Genomic DNA, 17,480 nt, shown 5'->3' with positions numbered 1-17,480 from the left:
TGAGACTATTGTTCAAGTCTCAACAACAGCATTTTCACTTTCTACCAGCGCTTCACTCAGGCATCTGGATAGGACCTACTTACGTATCATCATCGTCCGATCTTGGTTGTTCCTCATCTACTTCAATGCCAGGGGCCATTCCCACATTTCCCTCATCTTCTCTAGGAAGCCACTGTTTTAATGTTCCCACTGTTAAAGAAATAAGAGAGATTAAAACATCCCAGCCTATATACCCAATGAGGGGTATACCCAAATCCTGTATTGAACATCAACCATAAAGGTAAAGCCTTTGAATCATTTCCATTAAATCAGAGAATATGACAGGAATGACAACTGACATCCCAACAATCACACATTGTCTGAAGGTGGTAGGCAACACAAGACCAGAAAGAGAAGTGAGAGGAATCAGGATCAGAGATGAAGAGACAAGGGGCGCCTGGGTGGCTCAGTCAGTTAAGTGTCCAACTCTTGATTTCGGCTCAGGTTGTGATACCACGGTTGTGGGGTTGAACCCCGTGTCCAGCTCTTCCCTGACAGCTCAGAGCTTGCTTGGGATTCTCTTTCTTCCTCTCTCTCTGTCCCACTTCCCATCCTCTCTCAAAATAAATAAACTTAAAAAAGAGAGAGAGATGAAAAGACAAAATACTCCCACTTTGGGGATAGATGCTTTGATTGTATAGAAAATATAAGAAAATCTTCTGTTGTAAAAACTTAAGATTTGCCATCTTTACTGGATCACACTATTCTTCATCCGCTGATTATAAGATGCATTATTATTTTACACACCAATAGCAAAGAAAATGTTACTGACAAAATGACAAAATGATTCCTTAGCCCTTAGAATTTATATTTTATAAACATAACTATTATAAGAACTTTTAGTCCTTTCTAAGCATACATTTTAAATATTGTATCAGTCTGGTATATTCCTAAAAAGGAAAATATAAGTTAAACAAATTGAATAACATATAATTAAAATGCCTCACATTCAGAGTATTACTCCTCTGAATTATTTTTTTATATTATCAATCAAAATTTTTGGATCCTGATTCAGAGATACCATAATAAAATGATTTAGGAGACAATTAAGATATTCTGAATTATTCTTTCATTAATGTCTGTGTTTTCTAGATTATGATAAGAAGCACGTAACATAAATTTACCCTCTTAACAAGTTTTAAGTGTACAGTATTGTTAACTATATGCACACTGCTGTATAAGAGATTTCTAGAACTTTTTCATCTTGCATGGCTGAAACTCTAAACAAGTCCCCATTCTCCCTCTCCCCTGCCCCTGGAAATCACGATTCTACTTTGTTTCTAAGAGTTTGACTTCTCTAAATACCTCATACAAGTGGACTCATTCAGTGTTTGTCTTTTTGTGACTGGCTTATTTCACTTAGCATACTGTCCTCAAGTTTCACCCATGTTGTAGCATACGACGTGATTTCTTTCTTTCCTTTTTATGGCTGAATAATATTCTATGCTATGAATATGCCCATTCTCCTTACCCATTCATCCACTGATGGACATTCCAGGTTGCTCCCACATCTTGACTACAGTGAATACTGCTACAATGAACATGGATGTGCAAAAATATCTCTTCATTCTTTTGGACATACACCCACAAGAGGACTTGCTGCATTATATGGAAAATCTATTTAAATTTTGTTTAGGAACCTCCATATGCTTTTTATTATGGCTGCACTATTTTACAATCTCACCAATAGTGCATAAGGGTTCTAATTATTTCGCACCAACACTTATTTTCTGTTTTTTGTTGTTGTTGTTGTTTTTGTTGTTGTTGTTGTTTGGCTAGCAGTCATCCTAACAGATGTGAAATGATATCTCTGTGTAGTTTTTATTTGAATTTCCCTGATGATGAGTGATGTTGAGCATCTTTTCATATGCTTATCATTGATGTCTAGGCTTTTTTCCTGCATAACTTCAACCTTGGCGCGATCAATAGCAATGTTGAGACATTTTCTTAAAATCTAAAACACTAAAATGGTTTACAAAAAAATTTAAAATGCTGGCTTCCTAAGCTGGCTTTAAAACTATAAAGGCTTAGCCTCCGTTTCACTCCCACTTTGGGAATTTTGTTATACATGTCTATATTAGTTAGCTTTTCCAGAATACACCACCACGTAACTTAGTGGTTTAAAACAGTAACCATTTATTTAGGTCACTACCCTGCCGTTAGGCAGCTCGGACTGGGCTTCGCTGGCTGGCTCTTCTGGTCTTGGTTGAGCCCAATCATGCATGTGCGGTCACTTGCCAGGCCAGCTGGAGGCTGGCTGGCCTACTGTGGCCTCTCTTGGGTGGCTTGCCTCTCTTTTCCACATGGTTTCTTCATTCTTCATTTTCCAGCAGGCCAACTGGAGGGAGTTGAGAGATAGACAGAGTTCCAAAAAAAAAAAAAAAAAAAAGAGCAGCAGTTCCTTGTGTACTCAGATTTGGCACACCACCACTTGTACTCATCCTACCCGCCGAAGCAAATTACAAAGGCCAATTGATATTTAAGGGGAAAGAAAAAAAAAGCCATTTAATGATGGAGAAGCTGCAAAGTCATATTGAAAAGGGCACAGATAAAGGGAAGAGTGAAGGACTATGCCCATTTTGGGAACCCACCATAACCTACGTCTCCCACATGTCCTCTGCAACCATCTGGTTCCTAGGGGTCTAAACAGTGTTTTGCGTTAGTCTCCAGGAAAAAATCCCACCCACTGCTAACAAGTGGGATTAGAAATAGTAACTTTTCTCCAAAGGTGAAATTAAAAACAAAGTGTGGCTTTTTCTCTTTGGTAAACTATTCACGTACATAACTACAAGTAGAAATTTCACCACACTGTAATTAAATATTTACCTATTTTTAATCAATATGTTTCATCCCAAATCATAGCTTATATTGTTTCCTAAAGTGCACTATAAAATAAACGAACTGATTGATACATATCATCTGTGAGGTTGTCTGGCTGATTAATAGCAGCCTGAATATTCCACTTGGTATGGGATTCATAGTTTTTGGTTTCCTGTTTTAGGAAGACAATTTTAGCAGGCTTTTATTTTTTTTGTTTAACAAGAGAGAAGAAAGAATGACTATAGCTAACTGTAGAAATGTAAATCAGCTGTTATCAGGATGTGCAACCATGATGTTACCAAGGCAACTCTGTGGCCTGAAAATTTACACAAGAAACATGGAGGTTACCTTCCCACCAAGGATCCCCTTGGAGTGGTTAAATGATAAACAAAATTACTGACCTGAATTAATTATGCACATGTAAAAAAAAAAGTACTTGTCCTCATCTAAAGAGTGTAGCTTTTATTAGTAAGAGTCATTGAAAAGGATTTTATGAAAGACTTGCTATCTTAAAGTGAAGATAAATTAAACACGTAGTTGATAAAGTTTCATTTTTTTAATGGAATGCAGGGCTAGAAGCATGAAAGAAATTGGAAGTTTAAGCTAAAGACTGATGAAGGGTATATGAAAAATGCTTAAATGTATGACCAATAGCTAATCCTTACAAGCCTTTATAAACTGTGTCTATTATACCTGCAATCAAAGTTAGTAAAACTTACACATTCAGAAAGCCTTCATGAAGATTCTATACAGCCATAAGAATTATTTCTCACATTGTAATTTCCCTCTCCAACTTGACGGCCATACAAATATTGGTAATTACATGCCCTTGCATAAAGTTATACTAAAGCTGTGCTGTGGTTTTATGTTCATTCACAAAGACTATGGCCATCTACTAAGTTCTAGGCACTAGGGATAGAGAGATGAAGCAGAGTGGTAATCAAGACAAAGCTCTCATAAGCTTATAGTCTAGGGAGGAAGATAGTAAGAATAAGAAATTAAAGTGAACTTTAGTTTTATGATCAGACAATTATAGTGTCTTGTGGGGTATTAAGTGGGGAAGCCAAACCTAGAGGCAGGCAAGGGAAACATGCTTAGATATTTTCTCAATCATTTAAAGCAGTGGCTCCCCGTCAGCAGGACCCAGGCAGTAGTTTGAGATCCAGGTTTTTCATAGCAATCATAAAAATGCAAATAAATTCACGACAGCATCTTTTTTATGACATGAATTTAAACAATAAATATAATGATGAAAGGTCAATATTGCATGCGTTTAACAAATAATTTGAGCGTGAATGAATTTAAGTGTCAGACCGAATGAATGTGAAATTGTCAGAAGCAGCTAAGAGAAAAGGTGGGGAGACTGTAGACAAACTTGAGGACTTCCTAGAATTTTTTGGATTAAAGAGAAACATATTAATATAGATACAGGGTCTTCCACTCACTCACGCAAAAGAGCATTCAAGGTTCGACTTTATTTCAGACCCCTTTACAAAAAGCCCCATTGGGTACTATAGGGAAAAGAAGGGAGAGAAGGGTAACTGCCGATGAAACATACTGACAGAAATGGTAGGAGGTTCATCAGAGGGAAATCTTGCAGGAGGTATAATTCTGATCAAAGAGGCAGGCATTCTAAACCAAGGGAGGAATATATGATGGTGGAGAAATGCAAGCAAACCTTGGCATTGCAACAGGCCGACCTGATCTTTAAGGTGCTTAGAGTCCACAAAGAGACTGGATTTTATTCTGGGGGTAAGAGAGAATCTTGTGCAGGATTTTAAGCTGAAAAGAGATTTGGTCTTTTTTAGGAGGAGGATTATCAGGCAGGAGTGCAAAGGGTTGAACTGAAGGAAGAAAAGATGACCAGAGACAGGAAGTCAAGAGGCCACCAGCACTCAGAGCATAGCTGGGGCGGGAGGCGTGTCAACGCCCTGAGCAGGTTGCAAAAGAAAACATCTGCACTCTGCTTTGAATGCACCTGCGGAGCCAAATTCCTATTTCCAATCTCACTTGACAGATCAGTTGTTCATACATGCCCAATGTAAAGCCATCTATGTAAAAATACATGAAGTTCATGAACTTAATTAATTAATTAAATTAATTAATTAATTAGGCATGACAGACCAAATGAAGGTTTTCTATGACTCTCTAAGAATCACAGGCACAAATGGAAGCAGAGGCATCATAGCCACCAAGTATGTCCCCACCTCAGTGTCTTGAAAGAGGAACACCATCCTTCCTACCTGGCCTGGGGTCCCAGCCCTTGGCTTCCAGGCCAAACCAGGTCAGCCCAAAGCTTCCTCCTTACTGCCCCCAGTCCCATCCTCAGGGACAATGCTTTTAGCCCAGCACAGAAGGGAAGGCAGCAAACAAACAGGCAATTACATTGCTTTTTATAATTTGAAAGTACTGGAAAGAGAGTCTTAAAGGCAGTTTCTCCCTTTCTCCCTCTCTCTCTTAAGTTTTAAGCAACAGTGTGTCAACTGATAGAGGTAGTAAGAGCGAAGGATTTCGAAGGACTTCTTACACTCAGGGACTCTGGCCCCCTCTACTTCTCCTAAATTTTAGTCAAACTGCTTTTCTCAGGGCCTGACACAGACTCGTGTACCTGTATGTCCTTCCCACCTGATATGTTCTTTCTTCTCTACATTCTTGAAGACTCAACTTTCACAAAGATTTCACAAAGTTTGTGAAGTTTAGGCTTCACAAACTGGCCGACTCACTCTTGGGTAGGAAGGTGCCTATCTTACATTATTCTCAAGGTTGTACACATTTTTGCATCGTTCTTTATCAGCCTCTGTTATACCTAGCTTGTATCTATGCCTCCTTACCACCTCAATCTCGCCCTGAAACACAGGGTCCCTAACCTCGCACCTGTGCCGAGGCACCTGCCTGCCTATGGCAACGTCCTTGTAGCATTGCACACCTGAGCAAAGACAAAATCCCAAAATAGGAATTGCCTCAAACTTTTTAAAATGATGGTTGGCTTTCCATAAGGTAAACACAAACATAATCTTGCTAAAAATCAGAGGCAAAATAAAAAAAAAACCTCCCAAAGCCAAGAAACTCTATTATGATGCATTTTCATTGCCTATAGGATAATAATTTGTCTGTTGAATAGCTGTCAGAAATATACTGTCAGGTAGAGCTAAGCAAGACCAGCTCATCATCTACAAAGCCACTTGCCCTACTTACTTATTTTCACCAGTTGTCAACTGATTAAAGAAAATTACCCCACTTTTCTCAGAAGCTCGAGTCTTTTGTTAGCAGCATTTGGAACGGGCTCAGACAAAGCAAATCAGCTTCTGCAAAGGCTGAGACCTTTACAGTTCTCTCTCCGGGCTGAAGGTATTTTTATCCTCTTTCTACATTTACAGGTCTCTGACAAAGTTCCTCAGGCGACTGGTTATATTTTTAAAAATAAACTGCATACCCAATTCTTCTTTGTTGGCAGAAAATGAGCTACTTGTTAGACGTGCTGCAGCCAAAGCGTTCATTAAAGCTCCTGGCACTTCGTGCCGCCACTGTTTCCTATTTTCTGGAACGCCTTCAGTCACAATCCCTTGGCCACCTGAAGAGGAAACTGTGTTACTGAAAATAAAAATGTTTCTTCATTTGAGTTCTTATAAAATCATGGAATGTTAGAAGGTGACCTAATCCCACCCCTCATGGTACCAGCAAGAAAACGGAGATACAGAAAAGGTTAGTGACTTATGACACATGGCTGATGGGTAGGAGAGTCACTTTTGTGCTTTGTAAACTAGCCACACTGGTATGTTAAAATTTCTATTCCACTTGTTTATTTTAAACTAGGTTTTCCTTCTTATTATCTCATTGGCTTCAAACAGATGAAATTGTATTATGTTTGCAAGCCCCCTCTTGCAAGTTTGAGGACTTTAGTGTTTTTTAATGGTATAAATGTAAGTCAACTCACACATTTATAAATGTCTGTGATATAGTTACACATTTCAAGTTATGAAATGGGTATAAAGTTCAGCTCTCCTCCAACCCTATGTTATCAAGAGGAACATAGGAAGTAAGTAAGAAAAATCTTCACCACCTGTAAAAATAACACCCAGACTTTGCTGTGAACACCTCCTATGGAAAGACTATGACGGAAGCTCAGATGTAAACGAAGGAATTTAGGTTGGAAATATATTCTAAACATTCCTAACATTTCAATAGCACATTGGTTTACAAAGCAATTTTCTATGTATTTTTGTACTGCTAACTCTAACCTTTGTGGATAGCCATCATCTTAATTCAGATTTTATTGATGGAAAAAAAACCAACCCCTGCAAGAAATTCCAAGGAAGTAATGGGGCTAGCATGGGAAGGCAAGTCAAGCCAACTGTCCTTCCTTAGACAATCTCCCTCCCCAGAAGGAAAGGGGATTCTGGATCTTTCCTCCCTTCTATTCTCATGAACTGGAGTCATCAGTTGTCTAGCATAATTAGCAGGCAAGTTTCTCAGGAGGTGGGGCAGATACCAGAACAATGTCTTTGAAATATATTTGATACCAAATGTATAGGGATTGTACTAAAAGAACTGTGGCATCAAGCTGAGCACCAGCAACAAAGCTGCAGCTGAGGCTTTGTCTCCCCCTGCTGGCAACGTACACTGAACGAGTGTAGATTCCCCGCCCAGCAGAGTGGAACAGGTGGAGGTCATGTCACCCGCTGCCATCATCGCCAGGAGAGTCTGAGGAGCTCGTGCGTCCCACTGTCTCCTGTTCTCTGCAGCAGCACCAGTATCTTGAATGAACAACTCTGAGTATGAGAAAATGACTCGTTATTTTAAAAGCAGTCAAAGTGCAACTAATTGTACCAAACAGTACTCAGGAACCCTGGAGGCAGTCCATCAGCTGGTACACTCAAAAACAGAGAAATGACCACCTCATTCGAACACAGATTGTTACGGACTGAATGCTTGTGCCCAGTCTCCACCCCAGATTCCTATGTGGAAACCTAATGCCCAATGTGATGATATTGGGAGGTGGGGTTTCGGAGGGGGGGGATGATGAGGTCATGAGGGTGGAACCCTCATGAATGGGATTAGTGCTCTTATAAAAGAGATCCCGCAGAGCTCTTCACCCTTTCTGCTAAGTGAGGACACAGTGAAAACATGGCAGTGGGCCCTCACCAGACACCAACTCTGCCAGCACCAAGATCTTGGACTTTCCAGCTTCCAGAACTGTGAGAAATAAATGTTTGTTGTTTATAAGCCACTGAGTTAATGGCATTTTGTTATAGCAGCCCAAACAGACTAAGGCATACATCATAACTTACAAGACTGAAATTTTAAACAGGCTTACGAGCTGTTCCATTTTTGTTAGTAATATTTGATTGACTAGCCAATATATCCAAATGTTAGTAAATATTAGTGACAAGAATGGACAAATTCCTTGAGGTACTTCTGAGCATTTTACTTCAGTCGGTTTCCATGGAAATGCATTCAGTTCTGTTATCTTAATTTAAAAATCTTTTTATTTACTACTATGTTTCACTATAGGAAATATGAAAATCAGATAAGTAGAAGAAAATAAAAGTTACCCATAATCTCACTATCTAGAGACTATTAAAAATTTAAAAATTTCTCCTTGAATATAGATTCTGTGTTTTGAAACAAAAATGGGCCTCACACTATGCGTAACTTTCAGAACTTACTCTTTTCAATGAGTAACATATCATAGTCAGTTTATTAGCTACTCTTCTATATGCCCATTTTAAAGCAAATATAGTATTGTTTTGTGGATGTATTAGAATTCTTTGTAGTTGGATGTTTAGTTTGCTAGTAATTTTTCACTTTTATAGATAATACTATAATGAGATCATCATAGCTAAATGTTTGTGGACATTCATGATTATTTACCCTAGAAAAACTACAGAAGATGACAATTCTAGGAGCTAGATTATTTGCTTTACCAAAGCTTTTCACTGCTAACGTGGACTCTATTACTAATTTGCCCATGATTGTTTTCCATGTATTTTGAATAGTTTTCCCTAACCAAAAAGAAAAACACCTATATTTTCTCTTACTTCTTTTTCTTTTTTGTTGTTGTTTTAAATTCTAGTTAGTTTACAGTGTAATATTAGTTTCAGGTATACAATGTAGTGATTCAACACTTCCATACATCACCCAGTGCCCATCCACAAGTGCACTCTTTAATCCCCGTCACCTACTTAACCCTTCCCCCCAGCCCCCTCACCTCTGGTAACCATCGGTTTGTTCTCTATAGTTAAGAGTCTGCTTCATGGTTTGCCTTTCTCTCTCTCTCACTTTCCCAGTGCTCATTTGTTTCTTAAATACCACATATGAGTGAAATCATATATTGGTTTTTCTCTGATTTATTTCACTTAGGATAATATTCTCTAGCTGTATCCATGTTGTTGCAAATGGCAAGATTTCATTCTGTTTGATGGCTGAGTAAAATTCCACTGTGTGTGTGTGTGTGTGTGTGTGTGTGTGTGTGACATCTTCTTTACCCATTCATCAGTTGATGGACACTTGGGCTGTTTCCATAGTTTGGCTATTGTAGAAAATGCTGCTATAAATATTGGGATGCATATCTCTCTTTGAATTAGTATTTTTGTATTGTTTGGGTAAATACCTAGTAGTGTAATTGCTGGGATATTTCTATCTAATAGGACTAGATCTATTTTTCACTTTTTGAGGAATCTCCATACTGTTTTCCAGAATGGCTTCACCAGTTTGCATTCCCACCAAAGGGTTCCCCTTTCTTTCACATCCTCGCCAACATCTGTTGTTTCTTGTATTGTTGATTCCAGCCGTTCTGACAGATGTGAGGTGACATCTCATTGTGGTTTTGGTTTGCTTTTCCCTGATGATCAGTGATGTTGAGCATCTTTGTCTGTTGGACATCTGTCTGTCTTCTTTGGGAAAATGTCTATTCATGTCTTCTGCCATTTTTTAATTGGATTATTCATTTTTGGGGTACTGAGTTTTATAAGTTCTTTATATGTTTCAGATACTAACCCTTTATCGGGTATGTTATTTGCAAATATCTTCTCTATTCCATAGCTTTCCTTTAGTTTCAATTGTTCTTTTAATTAACTTTCTAATATATATCTTCATTTTTTACATATAAATTCTTTGGCTTTTTAAATTTTTATTTTCATTTTGTTGTATCATTATATAGGGTCTGATTTCACAACTTTCCCCTAAATTGTTAACTGATTGGCCTAGCAACATTTATTTGATTGAGCCTTTCTTTCCCACTAACTTGTGATATAACTTTCAGCATATGCTAAGTTATTATCCATACTCAGATTTGTTTCTAAACTATTTCTTCTTTTCACTGCTTTATCTATTCTGATGCTAGTATCATATTCTTTCGATGACTATAATTTATAGAATATATTTTGACATTTGAAAGCCATATGTGCCCCTTCGAATCTCCAACATTCTCCAAACTGCCAAGATGTTCTCATCTTTTTGTGGTTTTGATTGAAACTGACAAAATCCATATATATATTTGGAAAGAATATTTCTAATATAGAACAGTGTTATTTCTCCCCATTTACTCAAGTGATCTTTAACTACCTCAGTAAGGTTTTATAATGTTCTTCACATGCTCTGCAAAACCCTTATAAAGTTTACTCCTAAATTATATATGTGTACACACACACACACTTGCTGTTGTTACTGGAAATGAGATCTGAAAACTAAATGAGAAAAATACTTGCGATACATATTATAGGTAACGCTTTAACTTCAAGTGTCTTATAAAGAGAAAAATAAGTGCCATTTTCAGTGGATAAATGAATGAAAGATGAAAGCACATAATTCACAAGAGAAATATGGATGATCAAAACATATGGAAAAAAATTTTCAACCTGAATTATAATTACAGGAATGCAGAGAAGTTTAAAGACCATTTTCTGTACCCAACTGAAATCTCTTTAATCTAAAAAAAAAAAGGCAGCTACATCTTGTGAGACCTACAACTTACAGCCTCCTCTTTCCAGAAAATTTATGCAATGCAAAGAATAACCTTGGAATTTGTCCCTTCCTCTGCAACTTTCGCTCAGGCCACTAGAAGATCCTGACGGCCAAACCTATAGGTTCTTATTCAACCCACTTCCCTTAGCCTTTCCAGTTGATGCTGCCAACCCTGCACCTCCTTCTAGAACTTTCCTCTTTTGGCTTCACTCTCTCTGGATTTTCCCAAAACTTGTCTAAACATCGTTAGGGTCTGTCCCAAGCTCTATTTCCTTCTCACTCTAGTCCCTCTGCCTAGGTATTTTCGACCATCGTTAAGGTGATTATGATAATACCGTGTGTATACTATGGAGACCCTGACTTGTCCAAGAGCTTCAGTCTTCCACAGCTAGCATCTTCTAAGCATCTCCAGCCGAGGCTCAGAAAGACCTAAACCTCAATGTGTCCCAAATCTAGAGCGTGATACTATGTCCGCTCACCTCCCTCAGCGCGATGTGTGTGCCTATTTGGCTGGTAACAGCTTCATCCACCTGAATTGGAAAACTGGGAGGATCCTTGACCTCCTTCTCTTCCTCAACAGCCACACTCAGGGGTTCACACTTCGGTGTCTATTGTCACCACACCGCTCTGGCCTGTGCACCTGTCATTTCACACCTGAGCTATTTGTCTCCTGCCTGCAGTCTGGACACTTACATCCACACCATCCTTACACTGCAGCCAGCCCGGTCTTTCTCCATCACAAAGAGTATTTAATTCCCTTTGGTTGAAGGTCACCATATAGGAAAAGCCCAAGCTCTTTAGCATGCCAAGCTCTGTAGGAGCGGGTACCTCCCTGACTCTCCAGCCAGCTGGCACTGTAATGATGATTAGTATTTGGGCTCAGAAAACATATTTGGTCCCCTCTCTTTGGCTCGATGCTACTGAGATGTCGAGGGCAGACTCCGTTCTCATTCATTGCTGAGATCCTTACCACTCGCATGGTCTGTGCTCATGGAGATTCTCAGTAAGATGCCTGCTGAACTGAATAAAGGATTATTTTCTGGAATCACCTGGACATGAGGTGAAGTGTATTATTCTAGGAAGAAGACCCCAAGCCACGCGAAGGCACGTAAATGCTCACACAGCTGTAAGGGAAGAGGGGTGCTCCAGGAGGCTGCATGCATCCCATCATCAGTGGTAGGAAAGAGGGGTGCTGGGGCAGGAAAGGTGGGTGAGCACAGGCTCAGGTCCCACAATGTTAAACAGGATACTATGTGGAATGGACTATGAGGAATCCTGTAAGCATTATCCAGAAAAAGTTTAAGTAGAAGAGTAATATAGCAAGATAACTCCAGCAGCTATTTAGAGAATGAAGGGGAAAATACTAAAGAAAAGAAGGACACATAAGAGAATAAGGCAGTGCAGTGAGGCACAGGAAAAAGACAAGTTAGAAATAGCATTTATGAAGCACCTACTATGTGCCAGGTACTCGATATATCACATTTCACTTTTGTCCTCACAGTAAGCCTGTGTGGCAAGTACTATTATCCCCATTCCTAGGAGGAAGCTGAGGTTCAGAGCACTGTAGTCATTTGTGAAAGGTCACACAGTCAGAAAGTGGCAGTGGCAGCCCGGATCCAAACTCCACGCATTCACTATCTCGCCACACTGCTGAGAGACGACCGGGCCCTAAACCGGTGGCCGAGGGGCTGAAGGAAGAGGAAAACTCCAGAGACGTCTCAGAGGAAAACCCACCGCGGTGTGCAGCAGGAATGGTCAGCCTGATGCTGGCAGTCCCCACAATAAAGGATGGCTGGGAAGGAAGAGCTCCGAAATTCAAGTGACAACTGATGAATCCGAGAGGCTAGTGGGACTTGTCCAAGGAACACTCCAGCAGACAATGAGAACGTGGGTGGTGTGGAGCTGCCGGCTGGGGGCAGCTGCCCAAGGAGACAGCACAGAGCAGGTGCAAAGGGCTGGGTCTCTGGGGGCAGAGGAGCCAGGGCTCTGCCAGCTAGGGCCCATGGAGCAGGGCAGGTGACATGGAGTTGCAGGTGAGCAAGGAGAGGGACTGTGATGGATCGCCAATGAAACGTTCTTTCTCATCTACGGCTTTCAAGAGCCACAACACGTACCTGCTTCTGGACAACAGAGTTTTTCAAATGCTTTGTCTGTACAATCTTCATACTTCTTAAGCTTCATGTCATCCTCAAAGGTCAAAGTTTCATTTCGCACATCCGTCACCTAAAGCAATTCCACAGTGTTTCATGACAAAAGCCATATTTTTAGGAAAGAAATACGTTAAAAATTTTTTGTGTGTGTTCTCAGTAATAACATTTACCAAGGCATGTGAGAAGTATTCAACATATGTATATTAAACAAATAAGTGAGTAGCATTTTAAAACTGGAACTATATTGGAACAAGATAGAAACAGGAATGTTTTTGTTTCTTCTCCTTTCTCAACAGCGACAAGCACCAATCATAGGGCAACTTGATTTTATCCAGACTTCCTGCCTTGAATTCTATCCTCCTGCAGTTCCATTCTATAGAACTCTCAAGGTTATCTCATCCACGCCCTGCTTTAAGTGCACAATGTTCCCAATCAGGTCCCTAAAACTGCTCCTAATACTCCACAAACAATACTAAAATGATCACTCTGTTTTAAGCACATCAAAGCATCGAGTAACAAAGGGTGAAGAACCCTGACAGATAACACTTTTTTTTTTTACTCTCTTCCTTTATACTAACAGGCCAGCTTTGGCACCTGGCTTCATAGAAGTGCCGTGGATGTACCACTCCAGCCCTGAAATAGGTCCCCAGATCTGCCCCCTCTAGTCCCCATAGGGCTGGGACGCTAAGACACCTAGTGGTTAAAGAGAAGTGAGTATTAACTATCACCACTCTAAGAAGTCTCTATGTGGCAAAATGCTAATAAAAATCTGAAAGGTAATTGGAGCACAGAGGATTTTTAGGGCAGGGAAACTATTCCGTATGGTACCATAATGATGGATACGTGTCACTATATGTCTGACAAAACCCACAGAATGTACAAAACCAAGAGTGAACCCTAATGTGAACCAGGGACTTTGGGTGATTATGATGTGCCCATCTAGGTTTATCAGGTATAACAAATGTTCCACCCCGGGGCGGGGAGGGGGGCAGGCTGTGCATGTGTGGAACCAGGAATGGATGGGAAATCTCTGTACCTTCTGCTCATTTTTGCCACGGACCCAAAAATGCTCTAACACATGAAGTCTGTTCAAAACAAAAAAAATCTAAAAGAAATGATAGCATTAAAATTTTTTCAGCTAATGAAGATCATGAATGAAAGAAATTAAGTATCAGATGTGATATAGCTCCTATGTGTTTACACGTAACTTTTGGTAATTTAAAAGGCAGTGTTAGTGAAGGTGAAATGGAGACACAAATCAGTTGATTCTGATTTTTGTGAACAGGTCTGGTAAAAAGTGGGATTAAAAAAGATGTTGAATACAAGTAATAAAATGAAGTTTGAGTTTACTGTATTCGTGCATTTATCACTATGTCAATGAGAGCCCAAGTGCATAACTGAGATTTATCCAAAGACCAGAAGAAACTTATCAATAACTAATTAAGACCTAAAAGAAATGTGCACTGTTTCAGGATATCTGCTCAATGTTTTAGGTAAGTATATTAGTTGTTGACTATAATTAAGTCTTCTATTTTAATTTGGCAAGGACAAACAGTTGATATTATGAGAAAATAATTCCTTTACAAGAGAAAAGTAAATTAGATTGGAATAATCCATCTAAGGGAATAATCTCAATGAAAAAAAGAATGGTAAGATAAAAAGCCTTTTGGAAGACTCATTTGAACACCAGCGTTCCTTCTAGGAAGACTTAAGAAAATTCTCCCTATGGCCTATTGAAAAACTTCATTAAATGTGCTATTGAGACACTCATTTTTCTCATACCTATTAATGGAAATAAATACTTAATGGCATACCTCTTCCTCTTGGAGGGTTTTTTCATCAGAAATACATTGGTTTAAACTAATTTCAAATTTCACTCCTCTCTAGAAGAAAGCAAGGAAAATAATGTTTAGCAATCTAATAAAAGTGTTAAAATTACAACTCCTATTTGACATTACAGATACTAAAAACCGTTAGCTGAACATCACAAAATAAGGCAATTCCATAAAATAGTAGGGGGAAAAGTCCTGTAGGCAACCCAGATTGCAAGGTGTGCCCCCCCCCCCCAAGCAAGCTGTTTAATATGACCCACAAGACCAAATGTTTATTACCTTAGCTTTACAGTTCTGTTCTGGAATGTTACTTTCCTTTATGGTCTGAACTCTAATTTGTTTCAAGTCTCTTTCAATATCCTGCAAGTTTAGAGAAAAATTAAAATCTAGCATATAACATTGATCAAACAATGATAGTTTCACAACCCCTGAATTCACAGCATGGTCTGTTTACATTACTTGACTTCTGGATTGAATCCAATGATTAATTTGAGCATCAAAACATGCCTTTGTAAAGGAAAGTTAACAATAAGTCACTAAAAACTTGGACACAACATCCATTAACTTGAAATAGCAATACATTGGAGGCTGGCGTTGCAATGGCAAAAATTCCATAATGTGACAATGCTTATCACTCTGGTCCAGTACAACTAATCTAATTCAAGAATATAATTTTGGCTACAGGATCCCTCCCTTAAGAGGCTTACGATTGTAACCAGGAAAACAAGTGCACTGCTCACAATAGTAAAAAGGAAGGAGAGGGCTCTAAAAATTGCTGGGCAATTTCAAAGAAGAGAAGATGACTGTGAAAGTAGATGACGCGACTGTCGAAGGAACAGGTGAGAGGTGAACTGTAAGTACTGGGCTTTCTTGGGATGCAGTCCGGGGCCCTCTGCCCCTCTCTTCCTCAGTGCAGGGTGTCAGCAGTTGCTATGGATTTAAGGGTCCTTATGCAAGGACCCTGAAATGTGCACCTCCAGGGATGCTCTTTCCTCCCCTCTGAGCTGCAGGCTCACCTACTTAACTGCCTACTTAGCATCATCTTCACCTTGACATTCATTCCACACATTCATGCAGAGAACCCACCATGTGCCGGACACCGTCCTACACATTGGGTTAGTGCGGTGAATGTGACCAAAGATCCCTGCTGACATGGAACTTCCATTTTACTGCAATAACATAGGTACTAAGTAAGTTCAATTAGCAACTCGTTGCAGAAAGTGCTATGTGCTATGAAGGAAATCAAACAGGGTGACAGCACAGAAAAAGAGGAGAGGAGGAGAGTAATGCAGGAAAAGCCTGTCCTGGCATGTGATGGAATCCCTGGAATGATGTTGCACCTTGCATATATGAAGGTCCGGGGAAAGCATGTTCCGTGTGTGAGGAGCCCTGAAGCAGGCATGGAGTCCCTCAGATTTTCTCCAACTCAGTATGTCCAGAGTACAACCCCCCGCCACAACCTTGCTCCCCACTCTTCCCCATCTTAGTAAATGATATTTACTTTTAAGCCAGAAACACAGGAGTCTTTTTGGTGTGTGTGTGTGTGTGTGTGTGTGTGTGTGTGTGTGTGTGTGTGTGTTTTAATGCTCTCTTCTCTCCGCCATGTTACAGGAGGTCTCTATCATCTCTCCCTTAGAATTCAGTGCTGCCTCATCTGTAGGTACATTGCATACAGCAGGTGTTAGTTTGAATCATTAATCCCTGCTTCCCCTGCAGCCCTGGGAAGGGCACGTTTCTGCCTTGCAATATTATGAACTCTGAAACAGGATTGTGACTTTTGTATCTTACTGATTTTGTGAAGCTGCCTGTCTAGATTTGATTGTGGGGTCTGGTTGTCTCATTTGTACAAGAAGTGTCCTATGGCTTTATTTTCCTTAAAATACAACCATCTTAGACTCCTGAGCCCCATCCCCCCGAGTCGGTTCATGTTAGAGCTCCCCGGCATCACGTCGTGGAAGGTCCCAAGGAAAACACTCGGGGAGCCTTTCAGTCTTCACCAACACTGGCCCCCCCTCACCCACCCTTAACCAAGCCCTCGTGGCACCTTGAAGATAAAGGTGAAAGACCTCCCAGAAAGAAAAAAAAAAAACCTTCTTGGGAGCCATTTGATAATTCATCTCTGCCCAGTTCCCTCCTCCCACCAAAAACGTAAGGTTGAAGTAAAGACATTAACCATCAGATTTCTGACCAAGGTGTCTGAGACACCGATTCGAACACCATCCAGAAAGCTGAACTCTTATACACACACACGAGAGTCCTTCTCACACATGGCTGCACACTAAATCACCCAGCCGGCTTCTGAAAACAGAATGCCTGGGCCCCACCCCAGACCATCTGGGGGTAGAGCCTAGGTGTTGAGTTATTAAGAACTTTCGCACACAGCTCTCCTGAACAGTGAGGGGTAAGAACTTCCGGCCTAGAGGAGCACCTGGGTGGCTCAGTCAGTTGAGCACTGACTCTTGGTTTTGGCTCAGTTCATCATCTCATGGTTCGTGGGTTAGAGCCCCAAATCGGGGCTTGAAGCCTGCTCCGGATTCTGTGTCTCCATCTCTCTTTGCCCTTCCCCCACGCATGCTCTGTCTCTCTCTCTCGAAATTAAATAAACGTAAAAAAAAAAAAAAGAACGCCCAGGCTAGAGCCACCTCACTGGGAAACACATTATCACCTACTAATAACC

The 17,480-nt window shown here is 40.1% G+C and overlaps 1 protein-coding gene and 1 long non-coding RNA gene across 7 annotated transcripts in view; one reads left to right on the top strand and one right to left on the bottom strand.

Annotated features, from left to right (window-relative positions):
- The window catches only part of NEK5 (NIMA related kinase 5), a 59,911-nt gene that overhangs the window by 7,328 nt on the left and 35,103 nt on the right, over window positions 1–17,480 (bottom strand). For all 6 annotated transcript variants that reach the window (XM_027064767.2, XM_015069672.3, XM_053214760.1 and 3 more), the window contains 6 exons: window positions 15,083–15,163; window positions 14,786–14,854; window positions 12,936–13,044; window positions 7,479–7,628; window positions 6,293–6,430; window positions 84–189 (listed from right to left, as the gene is read on the bottom strand). In XM_027064767.2, coding sequence (XP_026920568.1) covers window positions 84–189; window positions 6,293–6,430; window positions 7,479–7,628; window positions 12,936–13,044; window positions 14,786–14,854; window positions 15,083–15,163 — 653 coding nt within the window. The remainder of the gene's footprint in view (window positions 1–83; window positions 190–6,292; window positions 6,431–7,478; window positions 7,629–12,935; window positions 13,045–14,785; window positions 14,855–15,082; window positions 15,164–17,480) is intronic.
- On the top strand, window positions 14,066–17,427 carry LOC113600960 (uncharacterized). The gene is made up of 2 exons (XR_003422076.2): window positions 14,066–14,464; window positions 15,488–17,427. It is a non-coding gene; the product is annotated as an uncharacterized LOC113600960 (long non-coding RNA).

The sequence above is a fragment of the Acinonyx jubatus genome, chromosome A1 (genome assembly GCF_027475565.1).
Source record: "Acinonyx jubatus isolate Ajub_Pintada_27869175 chromosome A1, VMU_Ajub_asm_v1.0, whole genome shotgun sequence".
NCBI lineage: Eukaryota > Metazoa > Chordata > Mammalia > Carnivora > Felidae > Acinonyx > Acinonyx jubatus.
This window is presented reverse-complemented; position numbering and strand designations above follow the sequence as displayed.